This window comes from Anolis sagrei, chromosome 3 (genome assembly GCF_037176765.1).
Source record: "Anolis sagrei isolate rAnoSag1 chromosome 3, rAnoSag1.mat, whole genome shotgun sequence".
Lineage (NCBI taxonomy): Eukaryota > Metazoa > Chordata > Lepidosauria > Squamata > Dactyloidae > Anolis > Anolis sagrei.
The window spans coordinates 191,970,514-191,986,027 of record NC_090023.1 but is presented as its reverse complement, the minus strand read 5'-3'; the positions used below and the strand labels follow the sequence as shown (position 1 = coordinate 191,986,027).

The 15,514-nt window shown below is 42.3% G+C and overlaps 1 protein-coding gene across 1 annotated transcript in view; it reads right to left on the bottom strand.

The window, feature by feature from the left end:
* TCERG1L (transcription elongation regulator 1 like) overlaps window positions 1–2,574 on the bottom strand; it is a 226,277-nt gene extending 223,703 nt beyond the window's left edge. The window contains exon 1 of the mRNA XM_060768650.2: window positions 2,126–2,574. Within this exon, the coding sequence (XP_060624633.2) occupies window positions 2,126–2,440 (315 nt within the window). The 5' untranslated portion in view covers window positions 2,441–2,574. The remainder of the gene's footprint in view (window positions 1–2,125) is intronic.
* Window positions 2,575–15,514: the final 12,940 nt, after the last annotated feature.

Below are 15,514 nucleotides of genomic sequence, written 5' to 3'. Positions count from 1 at the left end.
TGTATGGCCATGTTCCAGAAGCATTCTCTCCTGACTTTTGCCTGCATCTAAGGCAGGCACCCTCAGAGGTTGTGGGGTCTGTATTGGTATCAATATTCCCTGCATGTTTTCTTTTCAAATTTCAATAGAAAGTCTAGAGAAGGAGAAGAGAGGCAGACACTCCTCCTATTTTGGGCTGTATGGCCATGTTCCAGAAGCATTCTCTCCTGACATTTTGCCTGCATCTCAGGCAGGCATCCTCAGAGGTTGTGGGGTCTGTATTGGTATCAATATTCCCTGTGAGTTTTCTTTTCAAATCTCAATAGAAAGTCTAGAGAAGGAGAAGAGAGGCAGACACTCCTCCTATTTTGGGCTGTACGGCCATGTTCCTGAAGCATTCTCTCCTGACATTTCACCTGCATCTAAGGCAGGCATCCTCAGAGGTTGTGAGGTCTATATTGGTATCAATATTCCCTGTGTGTTTTCTTTTCAAATCTCTGTAGGAAGTCTAGAGAAGGAGAAGAGAGGGAGACACTCCTCCTATTTTGGGCTGTATGGCCATGTTCCAGAAGCATTCTCTCCTGACATTTCACCTGCATCTAAGGCAGGCATCCTCAAAGGTTGTGGGATCTGTATTGGTATCAATAATCCCTGCGTGTTTTCTTTTCAAATCTCAATAGAAAGAAAGTCTAGGGAAGGAGAAGCGAGGCAGGGACTCCTCCACTGCGATCGAACTTCAGCACCAAGGAGCGCTGGACAGCGACAGAAGTTGCTCCGGCTGGATATACACGACCGCCGTTTGCATGGCATTCTATGCTCAGTGCATGCTATGCTTAGACTCCTGGCTAATATACAGGTCTGGCTGGGCAGTACAGACCCATATATTGCAATTCAGGGCATTCTCTGGGTCAATGTACTGTCAAAGGCATTCATGCTCTGAATCACTGGTTTGTTGTAGGTTTTTCGGGCTGTATGGCCATGTTCTAGAAGCATTCTCTCCTGACGTTTCGCCTGCTTCGGTGGCAAGCATCCTCACAACCTCTGAGGATGCTTACCACAGATGCAGGCGAAACGTCAGGAGAGAATGCTTCTAGAACATGGCCATATAGCCTAAAAAACCTACAACAACCAAACTAGAAAACTAGAATCACTGTTGGGTTGCTGTGAGTTCTTTGGCTGTATGGCTATGTTCCAGAAGCATTCTCTCCTGACGTTTCACCCACATCTATAGCAGGCATCCTCAGAGATTGTGAGATATGTTAGAAACTAGGCAAGTGATATTTATATATATATATATATATATATATATATATGTATATATAATATACACATATATATACAGATATATAGATATATAGATATATGGATATGGAAATGGAGATATATATATATATATATATATATATATATGGATATGAATATATGTGTGTGTGTGTGTGTGTGTGTGTGTGGAATAATGTCCAGGGTGGGAGAAAACTGTTGGGTTGCTGTGAGTTTTTGGCTGTATGGCTATGTTCCAGAAGCATTCTCTCCTGACGTTTCGCCCACATCGATGGCAGGCATCTTCAGAGGTTGTTAGGTGTGTTAGAAACTAGGCAATTGATATATAGATAGATAGATAGTTATGTATAGATAGATAGATATGTGTGTGTGTGTGTGTGTGTGTGTATATATATATAAATCTGTGGAATAATGTCCAGGGTGGGAGAAAGAGTTCTTGAGGCAAGTGTGAATGCTGCAATTGGCCACCTTCATTAGCAGTGAATGGCCTTGCAGCTTCCAAGACTGGCTGATTCCTGAATCCTTTGTTGGGAGGTGTTAGCTGGCCCTGATTGTTTCATGTCAGGAATTTCCCTGTTGTTTGAGTGTTCCTGTTTTTCCTCCATGATAAAATCAGCACCGAAATAAAACGATACTCAATGAATACTACTGAGCAGTAATGCGGTTCAAAGGTGTATCATTGGCCGTAGATTGCATTCTCTGGGTCCGCACTGCAATTGAAAGGTGTATTATTGCATTTTCTGCCATTTAAAGGTGTCTCGTTGGCTTTTTTGCCCTTTCTCGGCCGTCGGAGGGGATTGGGAGCAACTCGAGGGGAAGAAGTAGGGGTAGAAGGCGGAAAGATGGGAAAGGTTTCCTTCCTTACCTGTCCGTTCAGCAGAGGGAGCTGGGCCACGGCGGAAGGGGGCTCCGGGGCCACCAAGGGCAGAAAAGGGTCGCAGGGCAGCTGCCATCCCGAAACTCCTTGGAGCAAAGGCGGAGGAGGAGGAGGAGGTGAAGAGAGGAGCAGCGGAGGAGGGGGCACCACTCCGGCGGAATGGGGGGCGCCCCCGAGGCGAAGGATCCCCCCCGCCGCGCCGGGGAGCATCCAAATCCACGGAGGCGCCGCGGGCTCGGCATTGGCGGTCCAGAGCAGCGGCGGAGGAGGCTGCTGCCGCTTGGCTCTCAGCACCGGGAGCATTCTACATCTTACACGGTCCGATCGCGAGTCCTCCCTCGCCGGGAAGGAAAGCGGCGCCGCAAAGACACAAGAGCAACACAAGCGGCGCAGGCAGCAACTGAGCCGGCGGGAAGTCCGCTCCGAAGAGGCGGGGCGTCAAGTAGCCCCGCCCTCTGCCTTTCTAGCCCCGCCCACCTCCGCTGCAATGGTCTGCGGGAGCTCCGCCCTCTTTTGTGGCCCCGCCCACCTGGCCACCGCGGCTCCAGGCAAAACAGGAGAGTCCTGTTGCTTCGACGGCGCGGAACTTCTTCGCTCCGCGCATGCGCCTTGCGCCCCCATAGACCATGCAGAAGGGGAAAAAGCGCGCCAAATCATAAGTGGGTGGGAGAGGGTGGAAGATGAAAGGACCAAGGGAGGCAGGAAATGTGGTGAACAACATCGATACAAAACATCACGAGACAAGTATAGGGCAATTAAAAACAATTGTAACATAAATCATTAAACATCAGAATAACAATAATTAGCGCCTCAACAGTAAAATCAGAATCCAGTCTCATCATCCATTATTCCATTCCTATGTTCAATTACACTGTTTAATCAAATGCAGGTCTTCACTTTCCTCCGGAACGCCAGCAGGGAGGGGGTCGATCTGATATCTGCAGGCAGGGCGTTCTACATCCGAGGGGCCACCACTGAGAAGGCCCTGTCTCTCATCCCCGCCAAGCACGCCTGTGATGCAGGTGGGACAGAGAACAGGACCTCCCCAGATGATCTTAGTGTCCTAGTTGGTCTATTTCTGTTTTATTGACTATACACAGCCTTTGACTGTGTGGATCATAATAAATTGTGGCAAGTTCTTGGTAGTATGGGCATACCAAACCACCTTATCTCTCTCCTGAGGCAGGCATGTAGCCGGGGGGGGGGGGGGGGCTTGGAGGCTTCAGCCCCCCCCCCCCCGAAATTCTCATGATGGTCCGCGAAAAGGCCTTACTGGTGCATTATTTAAACTGTTATGTTTATTCATATCATGATCTGATCACCATATTCAATATATCCCATATGCATGGGGTTATTGGGGTAATGATACAAAAGGTTTGCTAGTGTAGACCCTCTCACTCAGACTCAGCCCTCCTGAAACAAACTCAGCCCCCCCCCCCCCCCGAATCGAAATTCTGGCTACGGGCCTGTCCTGAGGAATCTGCATAAGGACCAAGTAACAATAGTAAGAACTAACCATGGAACAACAGACTGGTTCAAGATTGGGAAAGGCATACGGCAGGGTTGTATACTCTCACCCAACCTATTCAACTTTATTTTTATTTTTAAAAATAAAATAAATAAACCTATTCAACTTGTATGCAGAACACATCATGTGATGTGCAGGGCTTGAGGAATTCAAGGCTGGGGTGAAAATTGCTGGGAGAAACATTAGCAACCTAAGATATGCAGATGACACCACTTTGATGGCCGAAAATGAGGAGGAGCTGAGGAGCCTTCTGATCAAGGTGAAAGAAGAAAGCTGGGTTGCAGTTAAACGTAAAAAACCCAAAACATTATGGCAACAAGAATGATTGACAACTGGGAAATAGAGGGAGAAAACGTTGAGGCAGTGACAGACTTTGTATTTCTAGGTACAAAGATTACTGCAGACACAGACTGCAGCCAGGAAATCAGGAGACGCTTACTTCTTGGGAGGAGAGCAATGACCAATCTTGATAAAATAGTAAAGAGTAGAGACATTACACTGGCAATAAAGATCCGCATAGTTAAAGCAGTGGTATTCCCCATAGTCACCTATGGATGTGAGAGCTGCCTGGGCCATAGGGAAGGCTGAGTGAAGGAAGATAGATGCTTTTGAACTGTGGAGTTGGAGGAAAGTGCTGAGAGTGCCTTGGACTGCGAGAAGATCCAACCAGTCCATACTTCAAGAAATAAAGCCTGGCTGCTCATTGGAGGGAAGAATAGAAGAGGCCAAGATGAAATACTTTGGTCACATCATGAGAACACAGGAATGCTTAGAGAATAATATGATGCTGGGGAAAATGGCTGCATTGAGTCGCCTTTTTGGGCTGAAAAATGCGGTATAGAAATAAAGCAAATAAATAAATAAATAAATAAATAAATAAATAAATAAAATGGAAGGAAAAAGGAAGAGGGGCCAACCAAGGCCAAGATGGATGGATGGTATCTTTGAATTGACTGGATTGTCCTTGAAGGAGCTGGGGGTGGTGACAACCGACAGGGAGCTCTGGCGTGGACTGGTCCATGAAGTCACGAAAAGTCGGAAACTACTGAACAAATGAACAACAACAAAATTATTTATTTATTTTATTTCAAATATTTGTACCCTGCCATTTGCTACCCTTGAAGGGGGACTCAGGACGGCGTACAGCCGGCAACAGTTTGATGCCCCCATATATAACAGACAAAACAACAGTTACATAATAAGTAAAACATTAAAGGCATAAAGGGAGAGGAGACAAAGTGAGACGAAGAGTGAAGAGAATGAAAGGAAAACAAGCCAACAAAAGAGCCAGCTATCTTTGAGCCAGGGTGCAACTAAAGACTTGAAGACCCTCTGGCCATGTGCAGCGTGCATGTCCCCTTTTCACCCCCATTCACTCTGCAGCATGGAATGATATTTGAGCCTTGCTTTTTTCAAATCCAAATTCTAAAAAGGGGGAAAGGGGGGGGGAGTGAATATGGGAACTAGAGGAGTGGGAAAGAGGCGAGTAGCTGAAAAAAAGCCCTTGATTGCAAAGAAAAGAAAAAGGAGGGATGAAGCGAGAGAGAGGAGAGGAAGGTGATGCAGTCTGGGATAAGATTAATTCGGCTGTACATAAAGTTTCAAGGGCATCAAAGAAACTCAAAGGGAAGGGCCAGAGTTATTCAAACATGACTAATGCATTTAGAGGATTTTCCAAAGGCAGACCCAATGCTGCACGTCCCCCCAAAAAGTGTGATGCTCATCTCTCAATTGACTGAGAACAGGAAAGATAGTGCGTGCACATAAGAGAATGTGTGTGGATAAAGAGAGTGCATCTACGCTGTAGAATTAATGCAGTTTGATGCCATTTTAACTGTAGTGGTTAAAAGTAATAGAATACTGTGAACTGTAGCTTGGTAAGGTTACGGAACTTGTGCAGCTACAATTCTTTTTTCTTTTCTTTTTTTTTGTCATGTCAGGAGTGACTTGAGAAACTGCAGATTGCTTCTGGTGTGAGAGAATTGACTGTCTGCAAGGACGTTGCCCAGGGGATGCCAAGATGTTTGGATGTTTTATCATCCTTGTGAAAGGCTTCTCTCATGTCCCCTCATGAGGAGCTGGAGCTGACAGAGGGAGCTCATCCGTGCTCTTCCCCGGATTCAGACCTGCAACCTGTTGGTCTTTAGTCCTGCTGGCACAGGGATTTAACCCCCTGTGCCACCGGGGGCTCCACAATTCTCATGATCCCATAGTAATGAGCCATGACTGCTAAAGTGGTGTCAAACTGCATTAATTCTGCTGCGTAGATGCACCCCTAGGATCAAGTCTTTAGTGAGCCACAAAACTCCCTGCATGGCCTTAAGCAACAACAAGAAGAATACTTATTACAGTCCACAGACCCATCAGTGAACAAACAGTCATTAATAAATTCTCCCATCTCATTGCCCAAAATTAATATACATGGTTTCAAGTAATATCGCTATCTGAGGTTAGTTTCTTTCTCAGCCTTGTTGCCACTGGCGTTAAGCTATTCATTCTCTCCCAGCCTGACCTACCTCACAAGGCAGTTGGGAGACAAAACTGAAATGGAGGATGAAAACCGGTCATTGTTATTGTAACCTCATGTGAATAAAAGGTGGGAGTGTAAAGATAAACCAAGGCACCCCCAGTGGCACAATGGGTTAAAGCACTGAGAGACAGTCACTGCTGACTGAAAGGTCGCAGGTTTCAATCCGGGGAGTGGTGTGAGCTCCTGCGATTAGCCCCAGCTTCTGCCAACCTAGCAGTTCGAAAACATGCAAATGTGAGTAGATCAATAGGTACCACTCCGGCAGGAAGGTAAAAGTCCTGCATGCAGTCATGCCAGGCACATAACCTTGGAGGTGTCTATGGACAACGCCAGCTCTTCAGCTTAGAAATGGAGATGAGCACTAACCCCCAAAGTTGGACACAATTGGACTTATTGTCAGGAGAAAGCCTTTACCTTTACTTTAAAAATAAATAATACATTGTAGATGACCTAAAATAACACTGATGAGAATCTCTTCGCTTCCCCCTAGAGATAATGTGTGAGTTTCCTTTGGGGTAGTTATATCAGAAGTTCAAATAGATTTTTCTGTCAACTGCTTCATAATGTCCTGATTCCAATGCAATTGATTTTTCAACTGAGCATGCCTTCACATTTCCAACTAAGCATGCTTCTGGCATAAGAAATAGCACATTGCCTATGGAGTCTACGTGCTACTGACTTGCCGCCGGAGGTGCAGAGGAAGTGGGAAATGTAAAGAATTCCTCCGGGACTCCCTTGTTTTAGACCGCTCTATATAGAAGTAAGAAACTTTAGTTTTACTCAGTCTTCATTTTACTAAAATGTGGTTGGATACGCAACCTGGAACCCTGTGTTTGATGAGATAGTTCATCTAGAATACGAGAGTTGAATGAAAAGTACTGCCTCCACCTTTGTTACTTGGGTTTGGATGGGAATATTTAACTAAATCAAAAGCAGGAATAATCCTTAGAATGTGCTCTTTAACTACCACTATTCACTTTTCCACATAATCACCAGACAATTGGATACATTTCTGCCAACAATGAACAAGTTTTCTGAAGCCGTCACAGAAGAAGTCAGCACTCTGTTTCTGCAACTAGTGGCTCACAGTTCCCTCAATGTCTTCATCAAAAGCGTAATGATGTCCCCGCAGATCTTCTTTCATTATTGGGAACAGATGGAAGTCAGATGGTGCTATATCTGGACTGTATGGAGGATGTCGTATGGTGGTGAGATCCAGTCTCTGAAGTTTCAAGTCTGTCCGCTTTCATTTCAGGCGTCAGCATCCTGGGTACCCATCATGCACAGATCTTCCGATAGCCATGCAAAGCAATAAAGGTGACCTACATGTTCTTGTGAAATGCCTATTATGCTTGAAATTTCTCTCTGAGTGATACAACGATCTTCCTGAATCAATCTGTCAGCCTTTTGCTTGTGAAACTTGGTAGTTGCTGTCACAGGACGTCCAACTCTTTGTTTGTCACGCAAGTCAAATGTTCCCACCTCAACATCTTTAAACGTACTCACCCAACGATGCACAGTACTCACATCAACACAATCATCATAAACAGCTTGCATTCTCTGATTAATCTCCTCCGGGTGACACCTTCTGCTGTCAAGAATTCAATGACTGCATGTTGCTTAAGTTGCATTGACTGACCGTCTGCTCAGGGTTCCGTACTTCGCACTTTAACAACACAACCATTCAATGTTAAGGCTTCCTACCAAAATGGAACTGTAGAGGAGAGTATACAGAACAAGCCAGTACCTGCCACATACCAGTACTGCCATCTGTTGAGGAGTTACGAAGGTGGAAGCATTTCTTTTCATTCAACCCTCATAGATCCACTGAATCATTAATCTAAATCCTTTTGCTTCCAATGGTTTAGTCCATCTGCACCTTCCAATAACAGGGGTGGGAACTTCAATGTATTGTCCACCAGATGGTTTTGGACTTCAATTCCCATCAGCCCCAGCCAATAATGAGGGTTGGTGGGATCTGCAGTCCAAAAAATGTAGAGCTATACTTTACCCACCCCTGAGCCAGTCAAGAGGTTTTCCAACGCAATTCTCATGGAATTGAAGCTGAAGAAGAGAATTCCTGTGCTCCCGTGCCTTGCATTGGAGAATGTCCTTGTGCACTGTTCCAAAAATAACACCTTCTCTTCATCAGCTTAAAATGTCCTTAAGCAAAAATACTTCTGGTCCCCTCTGGTTGTCATTACTATAGAAATCATGCTTGATTGGTTCACCACCTGTCCAATGTTTTTATAATATAACCTGCATATTTTTTAAAATTTTAGTTATGCACAGTTGATTCTTTTCAAGTTTGCATCTGAAGATTTCACTTGGACTTTCAGCTGCATCTCAGAAAATGGCAAGACAGAGCACAGCCTCTCCTCCACTTGGAGCAACGTGGGCAGAAAGCTCAAAAAGGTCAGGACCCTTTAACCTGGCATTTGACTGGGGGCTTTCTCTCTCTCTTTCCCAGCTACAATATCTAATTCAAAACACCACACTTCATAAGGATGGGATTATATTTTCCATTACATTAGATTTATTAGTTCTGGCTTTTCACTTTGGATTCTGCTTTGAACTTCTTCTTTTTTTAAAGGACTTCTTAACTTTTGCCCCCTTTCACCAAACAGATAATGAATGCAGTTCTGTGTAATAGTCTTTAGTCTCTTTTCTTTAAAGTCTGACCAGCAAAGGTCAGTCTTCACACTAGAACAATATACATTTCCTGATTGTTTCATAAAATACTAAGGGGAAATCAAGGGTACAGTTCAATACATGCAGATTCTAACAATCCCCTTTGTCTCTAGTGGTCAGTGATGATGGTATTTGTAGTTGCACAACATCAGGGAACTACAATGTGGTAATCTCTCAGATACAGGGGTTTCCAGATAAAACAGATTGTGTAGATACCTTTTAATCTAAATGAGTCCTCATGCTGTGGTGAATCCCAACCATAAAATTATTTTCGTTGCTATTTCATAACAGCAATGTTGCTACTGTTATGAATTTCAATGTAAATATCTGACATGCAGAATGTATTTTCATTCACCGGACCAAATTTGGCACAAATACCTGACACACCCAAATATGAATACTGGTGGGGTTGGAGTTTTTCATTTGGGAGTTGTAGTTGCTGGGATTTATAGTTCACCTACAATCAAAGAGCATTTTGAACTCTACCAATGATGGAACTGAACCAAACCTAGCACACAGAATCCTATGTCCAAGAGAATACATCTGGATCAAATTTGGCATGAATGCTCAATATGCCCAAATGTGTTCACTGCTGGAGTTTGGGGGAAATAGACATTAACATTTGGGAGTTGTAATTGCTGGGATTTATAGTTCACCTACAACCAAAGAGCATTCTGAACCCCACCAATGATAGAAGTCAAGCATCCCACAAAGAACCCAGATGCCTTGAAGAGACTCACTAGCATGAGCCTCCCTCCCACCTCGCACACTCTCTCTCACTCGAATAGGTGCACCACGCTGCCATGTGCCGAGCATGCCTGCTCTTCTTTCCCCACTTGGAGTCTCAGAAACAGCCTTCCCCTTGCCTGAGGGGGCTGTTTCTGAGACTCCAGGCCACCTGAGAGGCCAGCCAATCACAGCAGAGGAGGGGATTTGATGGGAGGATTCGCCATCTGTTTCCAAAAATGAAGAGAGCCTGGATAGCCATCTATTGGGAGGTATTTGATGGTGTCTTCCAGGTTCGCAGCTTGGGAGTTCTCCTGGATCGTCAGCCTTCTCTGCTAAAGGAGTTCCTAAGATCATCAGAAATATAAGTTTTCTGATGGTCTTTGGTGACCCCTCTGAAACACCCATTGCAACCTCCCCCCCCCCAGGGGTCCCGAGCCCCAGAATGAGAAACACTGGTCTATGGGATAAGATGACTTCAGTGGCTGATGTACACTGAGAGCAAACCAGGAAAAGTGTGCTCTTGTTGGTTCTGCAGGACTTCTCAGTGACTTTTGGTACAATCAAAAGTCACTGATTTTGTTCATTTTCATGGTTTCCTCTTTTCTGTTCAAATTGCCCACGTGTTTATGTACAGAAAGGAAGAAACCATTAAAATGAACAAAATCTGGCTTATGAGTATTTTTAAAAAGTCTAACATTGTAACAGTAAAACAACACTCAAACACAGGGCAACTCCAGAGAGGAAACAATCAGGGACAGCTAATCACATCTCAACAAAAGATTCCCCCATTAACAAGCCACACCTAAAAACTGCCAGGCCATTAAATGCTAATCAAGGTGGCCAATTGAAACATTCACTTCTAAGCCCCAACAGACAAGAGTTCTTTCTCCCACCCTGGACATTCCACAGACATATGAACCCAAATTTCATAGTTTCCAACAGACCTCACAACCTCCGAGGATGCCTGCCATAGATGCAGGCGAAACATCAGGAGATAATGCTTCTAGAACATGACCATATAGCCCAAAAAACCAACTACAACCCAGTGATTCCAGCCATGGAAGCCTTCGACAATATATTAAAATTTCTCTGTGTTTGATTTGTATGTATTTTGAGTTTGTATTGTTCTAGGCATCAAATTGTTGCCAAGAGTAAGCCACTCAGTGAGGGAGAAGGGTGGGGTATAAAGCAAAGTAAATATATGAAAAATATGCTGTCTTTACTCTGTAGCACCACCACATTTTTATCAATATATACCACTGAACTTAACATCAGCAGCAGGATCTCTACGTACTACATATTGCAATCAATGGTGTGTCCCATATGATCTGAAAGGTGGGCAATGTTGCGAGGCTAGAAGGCCATATTAACCCTCCAGGAGACTTTACCAATCCATTTCAGACCAAGATGTTCTCTTATTGAGAATATACAACCCAGGCTGGGTTAAACCCATGGCAAAAACGTTCCCTGAGTATTCAAGGGATATTTGGGGGCAACATTTTTTTAGAAGAAGCCCAAGATAGTTTTTAACTTCTGTAAACAGAAAAAAAAATTGGTTCTGGAGGCTCCAGTTAGGCCATGTTTGAATGCACAAAATCTTTTCAGGCTCATAGGTACTATGAGATAACAGCACTGTAAGACCTGAACGCTATTAATTTGTCCCAGTTAGAACAAATGCATTACCTCAATGGTTGAATGGTGATATACAGAAAATGTAATTGGTTCACTAGGCTTTGTCAATGGATTATACTCAAAACTAACAGCCCTAAGAATGCAGCCCTAAGAATGGATCCCACATGTTCCTCCAAAGATTCATGTATTTCATATTGCTCTCCAGCTAGCAGTAGATCAGTGTATGCATTCAGATCAATGCCAAAGATCTATAACATTTTCGATCAGATTCTGCTAATTTTGCATCCTGAATACATACTATGCTTTTTATTTATTTGCTTTGTTTATTTATTTAGTAAAGAATGAATTCTTTGAAGAGTAGTTCAAGGCCCCCTTGCTGTGTTTCATTACTGCCTTCCTCCTTTAGATGTTCCCAAATAAATGTTTCTGTCTGATACATGGTGATCTATCTGTGGACATCAACACTAAATTTTTTTCATCCTTGCCAGATAATGCAGTGTAGATCCATATAATGCCGTTCAATCAGTTCAAACTGTATTAAATGGGTCTGCACTGACCAGATAATGCAGTTCAAATTGCAGTATTTGGCAGTGTAGATCCAACCTTAGTCTCTTGTAATGTGCACATCTATTCTTAGTTCTTCCTGGAGAGGATCAAGTGATTGGATCCTTGTAACCCTAACCCTCCCCGAATCTTTGGATAAAAGGAGCACTTGTTTATCTTAATAGGGCAGCTTCTTTGAAACATATTTCAATTACAACCTGACACGACACTGTTGTCTCAAAACATTATGTTGCATAGGACAAAGAAATTATCCCAATGATAAAATCCAATAGAATTATCACCAGTTTTTTGGGCCCCAGCTGTTTCAGCTTTGTTTCAAAAAAAGCTTGTCTATAGATGAATTTCATGACATTGTTGTACAACATTTGAGGTGACAATGTCTTCTAGGTCTGCAACAAAACATGACTCCAGGATACGAAAATGTTCAGTCTAATGGGTTGATGCTTAATCGTGGTGACAGGCCCTTTGGAGAACATTTTTTTATTTTCAATTCAGGTGGCGTGTTAGCATATTCTGCCTATTTCAAGAACTTCAGATTTTGGTTCCCCATGTTTTATGGTTACCTTAATATTGTTGTTGTTAAACTTGAATTGCACATTATCTTTCATTGTGTCGTCTTTCATTAATTCAGGAAGAAGGAACTTTTTATTTAGAAATGCAGCAGCTATTCATAAATAATATTTATTTATTTATTTCATACACTTTCACCCCACCCTTCTTCCCCCGAGGGGGGACTCAGGGCAGCCTCACACAAGCACCGTACGATGCTTTCAACATATAAATAATCAACAATACATTAAAACATTAAAAACAATTCATTAAAACAACAGATTAAACACGCCAAGAAAACCAAATCTAGTCTGGGTTAATTCAGTGTCGTGATATCCTAAGTCTTCTTTTCCAGTTGCTGCTGTCCACTAATGAAATGCCTGGTCCCAAAGCCAAGTCTTCACTTTTCTTTTAAAGAACAGGAGGGAGATGGTCAGCCTGATGTCCTTGGGGACAGAGTTCCACAGATGGGGGGCCACTACTGAGAAGGCCCTGTCTCTCATCCCCTCCTGAAGATCTCAAACTTCATAATGGTTTGTAAAAGGTGATACGTTCAGATAGGTAGTCTGGATTTTTTTTAACACTGATTTAATTTGGTACTGGGCTTCCCTGCTCCTGACGAACTACATGGGCCTTGGTATCTTTGTGTTGGAGCTCATTCTCCAATAGTAATAGGAGAAGAGATTTTTGGAGATCATTGGCATGAGGCATGGAGCCATTTAATGTTTCTGATGAGTGTTTATTAACATTGCACCTATACAAGCCTCCTCAGATGCAACCTTCATTGTATTCATAGAGAGTGGCTGCCATGTATGGGCTCTAAATAAACATCTGTATTGTAAGTATTTGGAAATGATGCATCTAATTCTCAATATTTTTAAGATAAAAGTAGTGTCAAATTTAATTTCTGTTGCAGAAATTTGGGAAAGGTGTTGCAAAAACACCACAATCCCAAAGCTAGTTTTGAAATGATTTTAGGCTTATTAATATCTTTTAATCAGAGTTAAGAGTTGAAGCACATTGAGATATTTATTTGTGTAGATGTAGGCAGGCTATCTAACAGCTACCTCAAGAAACAGATGCTAATAGTATAGGATATCTTCTGTATTACTTCAACATGGTTTTTCCATACATTTATTCAGTTTGTTTAGAAATGCATCTAATAAAGTATTTGCGAAAAAAGTATCTAATATAGCTGTACTAATAGAATATTTGTCATTTCCCATTTAGTTACAGCATCATGGTAAACAAGTGTACCATCAGTATGAAAATATTTCTCATTCTTTGTGATGTTTCTGTTGGATTTCATCTGCCAGTGTCTCTTAGCATTAACTATGTGTGTTGATGTTCATTGACGTTCAGTAACTCCTGGAGGTGCCAAACACCTCTGACTACAACAAAAATCCTCCCTTCCTCTCCATTTAATATCCCACATTTCCCTCAATAATGAGAATTAACACAGCTATCATATTTAAAACAATGCAGACTATATAAACTATATAAGAGCATTAATGCAATTATAAATATAAGACTTTTTAAAAGCATTTCTAAAGTTACAATATGAAACATTAATTGTACTAAGCCATTAAAACAGTGTGTTTGCATGTGTGTGTGCCTTCAAATTGCTTGTTAACTTATGGTGACCCCATGAATTGAATGAGATTCCCTTAGGCAAGGAATAATCACAAGGGGTTATGCCAGTTCCTTCTTCAGAAATTTAGCCTACAGCATCTGGTATTTGTTGGTGATGCACATACTAACCAGGTCTGACCCTGCTTATTTTCCAAGATCAGGCAGGATCTGGTGCCTTCAAGATATTTAGGCCAATTTAAACCTTAAAACTAGAACCATCCAGCATTAAAAGCCCAACTATAATCAGTTTTTAAAACTATAATGGCACAGAAATGTTTTGATCTATCGACAAAAGGAAAGCAAGGATAGCACCAATCTGGTCTCTCTAGGGAGGAATTTCCAGTCTCTGGGTGCCTTCTCCAAGAAGTCTCCCAAGCATGAGAAGATGGTGAGGCCGAGGGAAAGCTGTCTCTCTTCCCTGTATGAAAATGGCACATTGGAAGACTTATATCTGATTTCTGTTTGAACATATGGAATCCATGGTTTTACATTTGGAGGCATTCCAGTGCATCTATGGAGCTGAAGAACCAGAGGATTTAGCTCATTCTTTCCCTAAGGATCTTATTTATTATTGTGTTAGAGAACAATATCCACACCAGTGGTTCTCAACCTGTGGGTCCCCAGATGTTTTGGCCTTCATCTCCTAGAAATCTTGACAGCTGGTAAACTGGCTGGGATTTCTGGGAGTTATAGGCCAAAACACCTGGAGGCCCACAGGTTGAGAACCACTGATCTAGAGTCTTTATAAAGGAAAATAAATCACTGGAAGCTGAAAGAGAAAATAAAAAATCCTGTTACAAGGAACTCATTAAAGCACATTTGAAGTGTGTGATTCAGAGGGCCATTACAGTTTTGGAAAAGATACCTAAAATCCATTTCAAACACATGTGGTAGAGATTCTGAGCACTAAGAGGGTCAACTTATTTTGACGTGTATTCCCCTGGACTTCCATCTGTACTTTAATCTGTTCTTTTAAAAATGTAGTCAGCCCTCCATATCCACCAATTGTTTGTGTGTGCGCATGTGAAGCTTAATTTTGCCATTTTATAAAACAAACAGCATTTTTCTATGCTATTGTACACAATCGGATTTGGGCTATCCATAGATGTTGCTATCCATAGAGTTAGGTGAACCAAATCTCCATGGATGTCAAGGGCCAACTGTATGTGTGTAGAGTTTTCAGTGTATTTTAAAACAAGTAAATGAATAAAGTCAAAATGTTTAGCTTTCCCAATTGAAATCTCATTTCGCTTTGTTGCTTCCTGAAAATCTGAATGTTGGCCAGTTGTATAAACCTCCGATATGCTTTATCTCTGCCTCAACATTTAAGACACAGTACAATCCAGCACTTAAACTATAAATTTTCTTCCTCCTCATTTTTCTGAAGTCATACCCAGGTCATTACAACAATAACTAAAAATTATAGCTACACCACAAATGAACTGATTAATGAACTCATTATCTTACATGGCGAGGTTTTTACAATGCTGTAATTGAATAAGGCATAGAATCACAGAAATAG